The sequence below is a fragment of the Alosa sapidissima genome, chromosome 7, assembly GCF_018492685.1.
Source record: "Alosa sapidissima isolate fAloSap1 chromosome 7, fAloSap1.pri, whole genome shotgun sequence".
NCBI classification, from domain to species: Eukaryota; Metazoa; Chordata; class Actinopteri; order Clupeiformes; family Clupeidae; genus Alosa; species Alosa sapidissima.
The window spans coordinates 33,120,340-33,135,483 of NC_055963.1; the positions used below are offsets into that span (position 1 = coordinate 33,120,340).

The 15,144-nt window shown below is 43.5% G+C and overlaps 2 protein-coding genes across 5 annotated transcripts in view; both read left to right on the plus strand.

Annotated features, from left to right (window-relative positions):
• Nucleotides 1-8,492, plus strand: part of nup210 (nucleoporin 210) — a 46,459-nt gene extending 37,967 nt beyond the window's left edge. Inside the window, exons 32-40 of the mRNA XM_042098122.1 lie at nt 922-1,142; nt 1,267-1,403; nt 2,278-2,392; nt 3,449-3,595; nt 4,872-5,122; nt 5,652-5,856; nt 6,102-6,218; nt 6,477-6,551; nt 6,995-8,492. Coding sequence (XP_041954056.1) covers nt 922-1,142; nt 1,267-1,403; nt 2,278-2,392; nt 3,449-3,595; nt 4,872-5,122; nt 5,652-5,856; nt 6,102-6,218; nt 6,477-6,551; nt 6,995-7,101 — 1,375 coding nt within the window. The 3' untranslated portion in view covers nt 7,102-8,492. The remainder of the gene's footprint in view (nt 1-921; nt 1,143-1,266; nt 1,404-2,277; nt 2,393-3,448; nt 3,596-4,871; nt 5,123-5,651; nt 5,857-6,101; nt 6,219-6,476; nt 6,552-6,994) is intronic.
• Nucleotides 8,493-10,413: 1,921 nt separating this feature from the next.
• Nucleotides 10,414-15,144, plus strand: part of LOC121713153 (IQ motif and SEC7 domain-containing protein 1-like) — a 114,584-nt gene continuing 109,853 nt past the window's right edge. For all 4 annotated transcript variants that reach the window (XM_042097527.1, XM_042097528.1, XM_042097529.1 and 1 more), the window contains exon 1: nt 10,414-10,857. In XM_042097527.1, the coding sequence (XP_041953461.1) occupies nt 10,550-10,857 (308 nt within the window). In that variant the 5' untranslated portion in view covers nt 10,414-10,549. The remainder of the gene's footprint in view (nt 10,858-15,144) is intronic.

Sequence of the window (15,144 nt, forward strand, 5' to 3'; positions counted from 1 at the left end):
TCTACATATTCATGTTCATGGTCCTCCACTGTTACCTTTGTATTATTGGATATATTATTCGTTATGCATGTGTTTCTCCTCTACCAAATGTTCATCTCACGTTTACATCATTGAGTTCATCAAGTTCATGAGCTCATAACCGCCCATAGTCCGATCTTATCATGTACAGCTCACTGCTGCTCAGGCGTTAGAAGTATCAGGTTCCCCCGGTGGGGCCTATGTAGGATATATTACCATAGTGCTAGTATATCGAGGAATATGCAAACTAATTCCTTATCAAAGTTCCACTTGTAGCTGGAGCACTCACTGCATCGCTGCAAAATGGAACAACTTTGACGTTTTTGGTTGCCAAACTTAATTCAGGTGTAGTCGTAATTTCTCGTCGAATTTCTCCTGTCTTTGTACTATTCAATTTCAGTAGTCCACTCTCTCCCGTTGATGTTGACCTGATGAAAACTTGCAGTGTTGCCCGCTCATTCATTGAATTCAGTCATCTCTTTTTGCATGTCTTAACAATTAATAACAACGCTAGACAAATAGCAAATAGAATATTGCAATAGTAGGCCTACCATAATTATCAGAGACAAACTTCTAAACTCAAGATAATTCTTTGGCATCAACATAGTAGTTCATCATCATCATCACAGCCATGTTGGCATTTTAAAGGCTACTATAATATCCTTTTACGCATTCAGTTCAAGGTATTGCTCAACAATGCTATTGGTTGGCTTTTACCAAACCTTTCGTTGATCAATTCTGCCCAGTTAATGCCTTTTTATCACACCTTTCTGCTTGCTTTACGGCACGTTCCAACACTATACACTCCTGTTATCGCTGTGAGATTCTGTGCTCAAACTACCACTGAGTGTGTTCTCCAGCATGTGTTCTGACTGCATCCTGTCTGTCCCTCCCTGCGTGCAGAGACGACCTGGTGCAGGTGGCGAAGGGCGGCAGTAACAGCACGCTGACGGTGCGCACTGTGAACGTGGGACTGACGCTGCTGGGCGTGTGGGACGCGGGACAACAGGGACTGTCCGACTACCTGGCCCTGCCCGTGCAGCACGCCATCTACCCCGAGGAGGCCCACAGCCTGGTGGTGGGGGACGTGGTGTGCCTATCCACTCCGCTCGTCAGCGCAGAGGGTGAGTGCGTGAGAGCCGCTGGACGACTGATGGGGGGAGTGGGGTGGGGTGGGGTAAATAGCTGATTTAGAATGAATGTTTAAATGAATTATCCAATATATTATTGCCCCTCCTTCTCTTCCAGGCCTGACTGGAACATGGAGGTCCTCGGCCAGTGGCGTGCTGGAGGTGGACCCCAAGACCGGCGTGGCCGTGGCCAGAGACGTGGGCAGCGTGACGGTCTACTACGAGATACCCGGCCAGCTGAGCACATACCGCGAGGTAGTAGCAGCGCCAGGGGCTATTCATCCACAGCATGTGCTAATTTGATTTACTTTAATGCGCTTAAAATTATCATTTTAAAAATGTCACACAGTGCCTTCACACAGTTGGTCTGTGTACATTGGCAAAGGAGTCCTCCAGAGCTGAGAGGGTGGTTCTGTGTGTATTGAGTGGTTAGTTAGAAGGTCTGAGACGGTAACCGATTTGGCCCTCTGCTGGTGTGGAATCGTCAGATCTGTACTGGATTGGGGCCAGATCTGTGGTAGACCCACCCGGCTCACCCCCAGGGGAGGTGTGCTTGTGCTCGGAAGTGGGGCTCCGTGCCGATGCATCTTATCACCTCATCAGCAGTGTCCAATCTCTCCTGCAGCTGTCACACTGTTGGCAAGGCTGTCCAACACACGCGCACACACACACACACACCAACACACACACACACACACACACACACACACACACACACACACACACACACACCACTGATCGCATTAATTAGCTTTCTTCAATATTGGCCTCTCCTAGTGTGTGCTGTGCAAGTTTTCATGTTTTTTTCTGAAATGTTAAAAGCATTTTGTTCAAGCAGTTTACCTGTCATGGTGTATTTGCATTTGTATACTCAGAGTTGGAGTCAGACCAGTTGATGGTCACACAAGAGAGGATGAGACCAAACAAAATCTGTTGCTTTGCTTGGTTTGGCTTCTGAGTATCTCCTAAAGGAGAATCCACAGGGTCTGACTGTATCTAAAAACAGGATTTCATGAAGGAGTCAATCATCTATAGGAAATGCTGGGATCTGAGCACATTTCTTTTGCTTTAATCCTCTTTGCTGTTAATTTGCACTGTGCTGAAATCACCTCTGGTGCCCCTCTGACAGGTTGTAGTTGACGCCGCCACCAAAACATCAGTCATGGCTCCTTCAACACCTGGGAAAGACAGCCGCGAGTCCAGAGTTTTCCTTACCACCAGAGATCGTGGCACCAACCTCATAGGTGAGCTAAAGAGGAGCAATAGAGGCCATTGTGTTATTTTAACTGTAATGTTAACCGCATACAGTAACAATCCAATTCAAATTTATTTGTATAACACGCATGCCGTATAGTAATGACATGGACTTGTATAAGAACTGCAGGTTACAAATTAAGCAATTAATCAATTAAGGATTTGGAATATAGTGTGTGAGGCTACTTAAAGTAAACCCTAGATCCTATAGCCTGCTCAGATGCTGCACGCTGTTGAAACTGAAAAAGATGCTGTCTAGAGATGCTGTGTAGAGATGCTAGATGCTGTCTAAAGATGCTAGATGCTGTCTACAGTAGAGATGCTACTTGCTGTCTAGAGATGCTGTAAGGTGCTGGAAAGGTGGGGAGAGCTGTGGTGCAAACAGGACCCAAGTTCAAGTCTAGCCCTTTCCTCGAACCCTCCCCTTTATTTCTGCTTGTTACTTGCCACTGTTCTATCAAAGGCTATAGAGGAGCCCATAAAAAAAAATATTTCAAAAAAGAGCTATTTGGTTCACATGGCCTTTGTCAAAGTCTCTCCTTTTAAAGTATGATTCGAATTCATGATGGTTACCAGGGATAGATGGAATTTCTAGCTGGGCCTTGTTGAAATTGTACTTGCTAATCAATCACAACGCCCAAGAGAACCCCACAATCCAGTTTTTTGTTGCTCTGAGCATCTATTTTTGTGATGGCAATTACAATATTAAGCCATCTACCTGAAGTATTCCAGAAAGAAATTTCTGCTTAGTTTGTTTTTAAATATAAAATGAAATTTCCTTTTAAATGAATGAACGTTGCTTGAACGCTGCTGGGTGAAGTTCAAGACTTTCACAGAGTGTAGATGGGTTTCTCTGCTGGAGCTGCTGGATGATTTATCAGTCGAGGGAGAAAGCAGGACATGAGTGTGGGTAAGAGGACTTTTGGGGGGGGGGGGTGATGGTGTAGTGTTGACTGATCAGCAGCAGGATGGAGACTGACGGGACACGGGGAAGAAAAGGAGGCTTTTTAGAATGCTGTGGCATTTTCCCTTTTCCCGTCCCGCAGGTTCATGTTCAGCTGCGCAGACAGAGCGCATCCCGGCGCTGCACCCAGAGAGCTCCGTACGCTGCGTCCTCTCCTTCACCAGCGAGGCCATCGGCTTCTCCGCCCACGACGTCTTCCACACCGACACCGGCTTCGACACCAGCGCAGGTACTCCATAGTGTAGCTCAGCCGATAGAGACCTTCATAAATATGGCCTTCATGGCATCCACATAAAGAGAGCCATTTCTTAGCAAACTGGGTTCAATGTGGGTCCCTTACTGAGCCAGTGATGTAGCTCACCTGACACTGGTGTCTTAAAAGAAGTAGTCGCATTAGTGTCAATGTGCACCTGAAATAGGAGCCTCAGCAAAATAAGAACCTTAATGAGCATAGAACTTTAATGAACATTAACTTTAAATTAATTAAATTAAAAAGGATCTAGCCTACCTTTTGCACGTGAACAATCCTGTTAACAAAATAGATTATTTGAATTTCAGCCTTCCAGCAAATGTAAGCGATTTGAAGTACAAAGACCACACATGGCCTCATGGCTTCAGTTAAGACCCTTGTAGATGTCCAAAGGGCTCTTGATTAGAAACTTTTTTTGCTGAAAGTGCATTATAGATCCGCAGTAACTTGAATGTCACAGAAGTATTTACCATGAAGTACAACTTAGGATAAATATCTCAGTAAATGGAAGTTAACCAGCTAGGATAAAAGGATCTAAAATGGTTTAACTGTAAGATGTAAATAGACCCTCATTATGAGCTGTTTTATGGAATGGTGACCCCTCTACAGTAAGGATACTCCATCTTGAGACTGGGATAGACCAGTCAAAGGAAGAACAGGTTACGCAGTGAACGCTGTAAAATTCTGCTTTTTACGATCTACTGATCGATAATGTAAACACTCATTGAATTTATCAACCGAGGCCCATTTCAAGTGGCCTGATATTCTAGCGGACTAATGGGTTTGTCCCTGATAGTGTGAAGCTAATTGTCTTTGGGAGTGCCTGCTCACCATGCTGACTTATCTGAAAAGGGAGGCACGCAGGAGGCCCAAACCAGTGAACTGGAGACATTTGTAACTATAAAGACTTAGTGGTAAATTAGGTTCTGTAAGTACATGAAGTATGCTTAACTGGTTCTATTAGAGATGGAAGACTTTGACAAAAAGATTATTTGCACCCCTAGAAGTATAGCATCAAAAATCAACTGTAAAAGAAACATGTATTAGACATGTCCAATGATTGATATGAATATATACAGTACACTCTAACATGTTGATACTATATAGATGAGTGAACTTAAAAATATATATTTTTTATATAGGCAACTGGGCTTGTTTCAATTTGAAAACCCGGTTGTACAATAATTCTGCTATACTGGTTTTGTTTTTAGACTTCTATCAAACTCTTCTCTGGTCATTCTCTGGTCTCCTCCAGGCCTCTACAGCTGTGTGGTGACCCTGCAGCCGGTCACTGACCAACAGATAAAGGTGTTGAGCATGTCCATGACCAACCTGCTGGTCAAGGCTGGCGTGGAGAGCAGCCACTTCTCCGGCGAGCAGGTCGGAGCCCTGCTTCCTGTCAACCCGGGTCTCTATAGTGACCAGAACGAAGTGATCCTTAGCAACCAGCACACCTCAGCTGATGTCACAGTATATGGAGCCCCTGGTGCCCTTGGAAGCTTGGAGGTGACTTCCTCACTATTGTCGATTGTTATTGATTAAGTAAAGTGTGGTGGCTCCACATTGATTGGGTGTGAATCACAGGATGTGAGACTTGAGGTTTGCAAGGAGTCTCAGCAGTAGGGGATGAGGTGGCACTTGGGAGACGTTCTTAATTCTTAACACTATGCGGCGGTCATAATTATGTACTGTTATGCGGTACAGCTAATGAATTAAGCAAAGGTTGTGACTTTGCACAGTGCACAACTGGTAAAACTAAAGGAGTAATTTGTGTTCAAATTGCTATGGCTCAAAGCATGTTCAACATGAAATCAGTGTTTTATTCAGATGCTGAAGAACTGCTGATCTTAAGTTAACATAACAAATTGAAATGCATTGATCATTTTAATTAAGTTCAAGCACTCTCATATGGTATTAAAAACATGGTAGGCTTTATTCATAGAACTTAATTGAATAGGACTCCCAGTATCTCGAAGTTCTCACAGTTAATGCTGGTTCATGCACTAAAGTAAGTTCACCCTCCATCACCCTCCAGGTGACCTCCAGCTCACCTGCAGTAGTGATCAGCGAGAGGGAGGTCTCCCTGACCTACCCAAGCTTCGCCAGGTACACCGTCACTGCGTCGAACCCACAAGGAGCCTCCTCGGCCACCATCTCTGTTAAGAGTCCCTCCAGCAACCAGATGCTCACCATACCGGTCACCATCATGCATGTGATAGAAGCCAGTGTACAGCATAGAGGTTGGTGTGCCTGAATTGCAAAATGGGTTTGTTTACAAGGCATGTACCATTGGGCTTGATTTGGTTACTCGCCCTGTTACAGAGTGATACAGATTACTAGAGTGATGGGGGAGAGAAAAGCCTGTTGATTAGAACGTTTTGGTAGTGCTTTAGTGTCTGTTATTTATTGATTGTTGTTCGTGTTGTAATCAACTCGGTCTGAATAAAGTGGTGATTCTCCTCCTCTGCACATTTTCAACTCGCAGTCGGTGCTGCTCCTGGCTCGGATGGCCCCAGCATCCTGCAGCACTTCATTGACTCCTACCAAGTGATGTTTTTCACCCTCTTCCTGCTCCTGGCAGTGACGGCCATCATAGTTATCGGTGAGTGCACCTAACGCACTAGTCCCCCAACACACACACACACACACACACACAGACACACAGACACACACACACACAACCCCCCATCCCCCCATCCCAACACTGCCTGCCGGGCAGCAACAGATAAAGCAATTAGCAAATGTTCGCTAAATCGATAGAGACATGCACAGTATAACCACTCGACTAATGAGGCTCGTTTATTGTGGTTTGGCTGTTGACAAATAACTTGCGCTTGTGGATACTTGTCCCCCCTCCTAGTATGCCATGCACTATTCTCCCCGAGGGATCAGACTCCACACCCAGCCTTCATCCAGAGCACCCCTCCATCAATGGGTAAGACCAGACTCTCTCCCGCGGCTTCCGTTCTACCACATTGGGGGTCTGAGGGTGGCTCTGTGAGACATTATTGTGTTGTGTGTTTATAATTTCTACTTTTATTTCCCTTCCCTAAGCCCTCTTGGGTTGTGTTGAAATGAGGATAAGTTGCGATCGATAATGGGCTTTCCCAGGAGCGGTTAATTATTTCAGCATTTTCTCTGTGTTACTTGTTTTGAATTGTAAAAAGAGGAATAGCCTCTTAAATTGCAGCTGGTTGTGTTCCTACCACAACAACCACAACAGCTCTCATTCTCTCACTTTGAGTTCTGCTCTGTCGAACAGTGTCAGAGTGTGCATGTTTTTTTTGTTGTTGTTTTTTTTTTTTACCAAGCTCCAAACCCTGATTCTGCTTTGCTTCTCTAAACTGAGTCTTGTCACTTCTGTGATTTTCTTTCCAGCCACTCCAACCCACAGTGGGTTCCAGAGGAATTTCAGCCCCTCGTCAGCCAATAATAGCCCTCGGCAACGCACGCCACTGTACTCCACAGATTACAACATGCGCTAGTGCTGTCGATGGCAGACCCCGGACGTGTCAGAGTGGAGAGAGAAGTGCCTTACTCACTTACTCCCATGACTATTACAGGGCTGTTTGCTTTTTTTTTGTATCGCAAGTGTGAACTGATTCATAAACAGAGTGTGTGTGAATGAGTGAGAAAATAAGTAAAGGAGGGATTTTGAATGTGCATGCATTGTGTGTTGTGTTTGTTTTATTATTATTATTATTATTTCTGTGTGTAGGGATGTGTACATGTATATATGAAACATGGCATCTAATGAAGTGTCTTTTACAGCTGAAGTGTTGTGTGTGAACTGAATATTTTTGCTACATTAGCTTTTATTTATATTACATCTTTGTTTGTTTTCCTGCTTTGCACTGTTTGCAGCGTTGATTTTTTTCCCTTGTGTACCTTTCAGATTGAATAATAATAATAATGATGATGATGTGACACTCAGGAGAAACAGTGATGGTTTGCGGATGCAAATCTAAATAATGGTATTTCTGTCCAAAACTGTGTGTAGCATTGCTAAGACAATTGTATGACCACTGATTCCATCCCGTTAATGTTATGAGACTATTTCAGAGGTGTCTCAGCAAGTGAAAGTTAAAAGGCCAGTTGATCTTTTTTACATCTTGATTTCTAATTTCTAAGCGTTGGTATTATTTAAAAGTGTATAATGCCTTAAAAGGCATATCTCAGACTCACCTCACACCTCCATAGTAATGTGAAACACGTGAAATGTGAGACAGCTTTCAGTTTGGTGCAGTCAGTACATCTGACAACAGTTCTTTTGTGAATTTAACAGTACCTGTGAAACGAGGACATGCGCTTATGTATGTCCGCACTTACAGATTCAAATCAGGTTTGTTGAGGCATTTTATGTGGCCTTTTGAGACTGCAGCGTCATTGCAGAACGAAATGAATCATGCCTTCTGTAATGTATTTGTGAAAATGTTAATGCTCTAAGTTTGACTTTTATTTTATTTTATTTTATTTTATTTTATTTTATTTTATTTACTAGTTGGGGTCAGCTAAAATGCACTGAGACTTCACTTCATCAGTGGGTGGTTGTGAATGGACAACACTGACAGATCAAAGCAAGTAAAAAAAAAGCAAAAAAATAATGGAATTCTTGAAAGCGTTTTTGTGAGATCTTCACATTTCCGATTAATAGTGGAATCGTCTAGCTTTGTTTGTTTTATTGAGAGTAGTTGGCCTGTGTTTGCACTATCTACTCTAATCCGTCCTTTTTCAGTTGAAGCCATTGCGTCTTCATGCCTTTCACCACAAGATTTGTCGCAAAAAAAAATGTTTTTCATTTGACAATCTTTTGTACATGTACAGTACTAGATGCTGCCTGGCTTTGTATGTTTTGTTAAATAAATGCTGGTCTTAATCCATGTGCTCTTGGTTTTCATTTCCTATGCCATTTGATTCTTTCTCAAAATCTATGTGCAAAATGTGTATAATCCTGACTGATGTTTTAGATTGCTTGAGACTCCATCTCAAGCACATTATCACTTTTTATCAGTAAATTTCAAGATTCCATTTTTTTTATGTATGGAAGTTGCAATTGGGAGCAAGTGCAAGTGAAAACTCTAGTTTGGAAATTCCCCAATACTGTACATGTTTCTGAAACTGGCATCCAACCAGAAGCCTTTGGATGGATAAGTTGCCATCTCTGATGCTGGTTCAGATCAAGGACAACCCCGCACACATACTCACACACACAGATGGTAGGGCACCTCCTGAACAGCTCTGGCCCAGTTTTGGGTTGTACACGCTGGTCTCCAAGGCTCCCAGCACCATACATGTTTATGCGGCTGGCATTCAACTAGAGGCTTCTGGATGGAGGAGTAGCCTGTACTGTATATGCGGAGCAGGGACCCAGGTGTTTCACCTGACACCCACAATGTACTCAGTGCAGGAAATCTAGTGCTGTGTCTGGGCCTGTAGAAGCTTAGTGCTGCACATGTGTCGGAGGTTGGCATTGAACCTGGAGTCTCTTGATGGTGATTCAGACCAGGTAACCATAGTATGCACCTGACACCAGCGATGCCCCATCCTCTCTACCAACAGGACCAGATCTGGCCTCGAGCCGTTTTCCCGGAGCGAGCAAGTCGGTGTATATTCGGGATGCCAGGGCCAGCCCCCATCAGAGAGGCTCTGCCATCTGGCCGCGAGCCAGAAGGATCTTAGCGCTGCAGCAAACCCCTGGTCCAAAGCACACTTCTCTCTGCAGCACGCTCTCCATTCTGGAGCCAACCAAGCCTGTCCTCTGCCACCTGCCTGCTGTTTTCTGTCATGACTCCACTGTAGGGACATGTTCCTCTTTGTGTGTTTTTTTTTCTTTTTCAGAGCTCTGACAAAAGAAAGGGTCAAAGGAACACAATGCCTGAATAATGTCCATGTTTGTGATCTTTAAGGCTTTTAAAAATAGAAGGTTAATCGGCACCAAAGGTGTAGACAAAACGCGACAGCCCGAGACTAAACCAACTTAATCCACCTTATTGCATGCGGATCAGAGAGGGCGCCAGTGACGGGGATCAGTTTCAAAATGTGAAATCAGTGCTTGCGCCTCTGGACTAACAAGCTCTCTGTGTCTGTGTGTGTGTCTCTAGCTCTGTGTGTCATCTTCCTCTGCTTCTGATTGGACTTAAAAGGGTACCATCACACCCTTATTTTACAACATGGTGGCTTACTCTGCATGGGGGTTGTAATTCGTCCCTCAACATAGATCAATGCAACATGCAGGACAGCATGCATAGATCACATGATATCTGCTGTTTTCAATGTGTGCAGTCCACCAACCATGGGAACACACACACACACACTACATATGAATACTTCTGTCAGGTGTTGCAGTTGAATGGTGTCTTTCAGTACAACAAGCGATTGATTTATTTAAAAAAATAATTTATTTACTATACCTGTGACCATTAAAGTGTTGGGAAATGCAGCCACAGCAGCAGATAAATCACTGCAGTGCATCTTTTCTCATGAGGCTGGAGAATTCATTAACAGATTTGATTAGGATTCAAGTAGTCGGACCATCGTTGAAATTAGGCTGCATGGTGATGGTGAGACATGTTTGCATTTTTTGTTAAGTAAAGTTCACATGTGTGAGGATGAATTGATACAATTGTATTTTAAGGATGTCCACGATTTAAATGCGTTAATCAACATAATGATTGGCCTGCAGCATATAAAAACGGCTGTTGGGAAGGTGAACAATATATTGTGAGGTGACAACCCCTCAAAGGGTTAAATAGGTTTCCTCTCAGTGGAACGGCATTCGGAGGTTAGTTACAGTGGCGCAGAGCGTGTGGACGGCACTCTGCTGCGGACGTGCGCAAACCAACTTCATTCCCACTCATTCAGTCAGTTACCTGAAATGTAAACAATGGCGGACACGGGACACGTATGTTCGAAAAGCCACGGTGATTAGCCTCAATGGAGAGACGACTGACATTTCAGGGCGCGGGCAGCCCGTATGGGAACGAGATGGAGAGCCCAATCGACAACCCAAACAAGGCTGCCGAATATCTGAAGGAGCTTAACAAAATTATTGAGACCCAACAGGAGTTGCTGGAGAAGCAAAAGATTCGCATTGAGGAGCTTGAGCAGCAAGTAACAGAGCTGTGCAACGAAAATGCCTGTCTGAAAGACGAATACCAGCGGCATCTCCTTACTTGCAGATTGCAACAGGGCAATTGTCATTCGGCCCTGGGATCTATACAAGAAAACGCCACTCAAGAGAAGTAAGATAACTCTATTGTGATTATATTCACGGCCCGCTGCTTGCTTTTCCCCTCGTATGAAAGTGAATGAAATGAGACTTTTGTGATAAGAACTATTATCCATACGCCCAAAGCGTGAACTTTTGTGGATGTGCTAAGCTAACGTTAGTTAACCACGACTGCTGTTGGCAGTGAGTTCTTCAAGTTGTTAGACGGGTGTGATTAACCTTAGTCATACAGTAGAGGGCATGAAGTAACAATTGAAGTAACAATTTAGTAATGCGATTCTCTTCAGTGCTTTATTGTCTTGGTTAAGGTACATACCTATATAAGGTAGGCTATATGGACACACACACACACACACACATATACACCGCTCGATAAAATCTACTGTGTTTGGTACAAACGATATAATCAGGAAAAATAATTTATTTAGCAATATGCGCTTTGTTGTCTGGAAAATAAGCCCCAGTTCGCCTAGCTGCTTTTGGTTACATGTGGGTTGCGCCAGTAGCCCCTAGTCTTATCATCAGTCATATCAATAATTAATGAGTGGTCGGTGTCACCATATTTACCAATTTGCCGTCTTGTGCGCCTGCAGTGTGCCACAGTAATGGAAAGGTGGTGGAGATGTGACTTTTGTTCTATGTCAAGTAACAACAGAACCAGCTGGATTTATTTAGACATTGTGTATCCATACTTAGACTAGAGTGAACAAGGTTGCAAAGCTGCAAATTGTTCTGTCCGCATTTTAAACTTTTCTGTTTGTGCGCCCTAATGTAAATGCAACGTGTGGTCTCCGTTGCGCAGAATGTCTGACAGTGCTGCCATAGCCAAGCTTGTACCCTGGCTTGTCTCTATAGTGTAGCTAGACTTTTGAGTGGATTTAATGCCCAGGTCAGCGTAAATCCGGGATATTTGTGGAATGCAGCCCAAGCCTGGTTTAATGTCCGGTGGCAGTGTGCATTTCACTCATGTGTGCATTTCACTCTCCGCGTGTCCACTGGAGAAATCAATTACGCAATGACTTCCAGATGTTTCGGGGTAACGTTACCGCTAAATGCAGTGAAGTCTTTATCTCTAGGCTGGCCCGACTCCCGTCTGTTCATCCTCAACAATTGAATTTATCGGATTTTTAACGAGTTTTAGTCTCTAAAATCCATTACAATTTAAAAAGTATATTATTTTAAAATCACCTAGGCGACGTTAGGGAGAAAGTGCTTATTTGACATCTTTATTCTGTATTGAAATTAAATGGAGGGTGTCAGACAGTGGTCAAAACAGCCTTAATCATCCACACATTCATTTCTTATAATACGTGTATGCTTTATTCCTCATAGTGCCTATTCACTTCCTTTGTGATGCAGTGTTACAGGCAGAACTGCAAAACAATGGATATTACAAGCTCAAGGACCCTTATGTTCTTTCCACCTTCACACCTCTGTGATTTGTTCCCAATGACACTAATTTGATCTGACAGCAGTCATTAATGTGAAATGAGTTTTAAGGTCTATTATGAAATTTGAACAGTGAAGGGGACACAAGATATACAGTGTTAGTTTTGACAGAGAGTGAGGATTGACACCATTCTCAAAGTGGAAGAGAGACTGAACATAAGGCAGTACACATATCTGATGACAACAAACAAACAAACAAACATAATGACATCACTTGGATGAGGTGGGAAGGAGGGCACGGAATGACCATGAACAAGCTCTTGGAGTTGCCTTGGGCTCACCCTTTTCAGGCTCCCAAAATGTAAAGGTGCAGTCTGTGACTGTGATCCCCATACACTTTTTGTCAATTTCACAAAATTTTACAAGACTCATTGGCTCATGCACTGTCCTTTATGTGTCTATTCAGTTGTTGCGACAACAACAACTTTGATGGTCAATGGTCATACACAATCCTGGCTCTGTGAATGGGAAGCAAGCATAGTGGCTCTGACTGGGCATAAACAGTCCCATACATTCAGCACTGGGCTTTAGGACCATGGAAGTTAGGGGTGAAATTTGATTGGTTGTTGTTCAAATAAACAACTTTTATTTTCAATTGGTTTCGATTTGCTTGTGTATGGATATTAGGCATCGTTGCACACTCCTTTTCAAGACTGCAGGGTTGTTTGCAGGGCTGGGTGTTCCAGGCATAGTCCTCCTCTAAGCCATTGCAAGATTGCACGGTCAGCTCTCTCTCCTAATAAGATGTTTGTCGATATCCGAATGACACTGAATAGAAGTCCTGGCGTAAATTCACTTGGAACACCTACATACAAGCCCTGCTCTGACTTTAGGCATATAGCTCTTCCCCCATGGATTATTGGTTAGTCAATCATGTGTAATGTTGTATTAGTCCTTATTCTATTTGCACCCCCCCCCCCACCCCCTTAATGTGATAAATAATGTAATTTTGGACAAAATTAGAAGTGGAACAACTATTCAATTTGTAGCCAGTAGCAAGTTTAAGGATGAAGCAGTTCGGATATATTTGAGATCAGACTAGCTCTTTTTTTCAGAAATGAATGGAATGTTGTTGAGGCGTTTGCATTTCTTATCTCCGCAGATGCATCTGCAAACACTCATTTAGATTCAAGCCATGTCCTGTTGCTGGATGGGCCGTATGCTGTAAACAATGTTTCTAACTGTAGACTTAAACAGACCCATTGAGGGAATAACCAGGGGCTAAATTTGGAGATGTTTTTTTTCATTCACTTAGTGCCCTCAATTGTTAAAGGAGAGAAGGAGGGAGAGGAGAGGACAGAATTTTTTTAGCAAGCAGAGAAGATTATTAAGAGGAACCCCATAACCTTATGACTTTTATGTGAATCAACGCAGATGCCTGGCTATCTGAATTTCACAAGTGGGTGACATTTTTGCATAGTTCCTATATCTCCTGTGTCTTTATGTCTCCGCATAGGATAGTGCTCCCTCTCACTGCGAGTCACTGCTCAATCTGATGCAAGGTCTCCAGTGCAAAATGCAAAATCTCCTCCCTCCATAATATTGGTGCTGGAATAATCAAATATGAATGAGATGAGGGATGAGAGAGATGCCATCCAGAGCACCGACTGCCTGCATTCTTTTCATTATGCTGGGGGAAGGCATGGGGGAGTCTCGGAGATGCTCTATGAATTTGGGAAAGGCAGAGGCTGCAGCACTGAAGGCTTGAGCGCTCTGGAGGAGAGGAGAGGAGAGGAGGGGAGGGGGGAGGAGAGGAGGGGAGGGGAGGGGAGGGGGAGAGGCGAGTGAGAGGAGGGTAGAGGGGTGAGGAGAGGAAACAAGGGGAAGAGAGAGGAGACAAGATGAGGGAAAGGGAGGGGATGGGGAGGGAGAGAAGAGGAGAGGAGAGGAGGTGCAGTGGCCACTTGAGGACTGTCAGGGTGTCTTTTGAACTCCGTCAGACGGGGAGTAAACAGACGGGAGAAGAAAAAAAAAATCACATTTCATGGCCAATGAAATATTGACGATCGGAGAGAAGAATCAGGCTAAGCCCGAAACCGTGGGATTGTTCAGGAACGGGCAAACTTGCCATGCAATTTAAATCATCTCTGGTTGATTCAAGGAGAGAGTGTGGTGGTGGTTGGAATCATGACCTGCTTGGTTTAGCATGAAATGGGGTTTTTAGGAGCTAAAGAGGGAGGAACTGACATTGAGCCAGACTTATGAAGCCCCATTTGTCTTGTGAGGGGACAGATTTATTCATCCGTTAAGATATGTAGATTATTCCAGTGAAACCTGCCCCAGCAGTTAAGAGGTGAGTCAACTTTCCACTGATCATGTGTAGCCCTCCTTAGCCAGGTTGTGCGGTCATTTCCCTCTGCATAGAAGATGTCTTCAGTAAAGGAAGATTGTTACAGTAACTTCCTGTGTATTAGTCGCATTGTGTATAAGCTGCAGGCCAGTGTTTTAAGTTAAAAGAAACAAATCCATATTAATACCGTATTAACTGCCCCCGTGTATTAACCTCATAGCTGAAGAAATTTTGCAAAATCAATGTATAAGCCGCAGCTAATAGTTGCAGAATTGTTGACAATAATTTAGGATTACTGGGAAGATGAGAACAAAAGTTTTAGAGCAGAGTCTTTGAAATGTACTGTATGTACTATACTGTGTATCGGTAGCTGTGTCTGAAATCATTTTTCTTCAAACATCATAATGATTCATACCGAATGAAAACACTCTTACTTTCTTTGCTTGCAAAAATTGCAGTTGCTAAATACGATCGTATATTTCCAGAGACTGACCTCTGAGCGGTTTACAATTCTGACCCTACCAGCATAGTTGAGGAGATCATTTTAAAAGGCTGATCTGG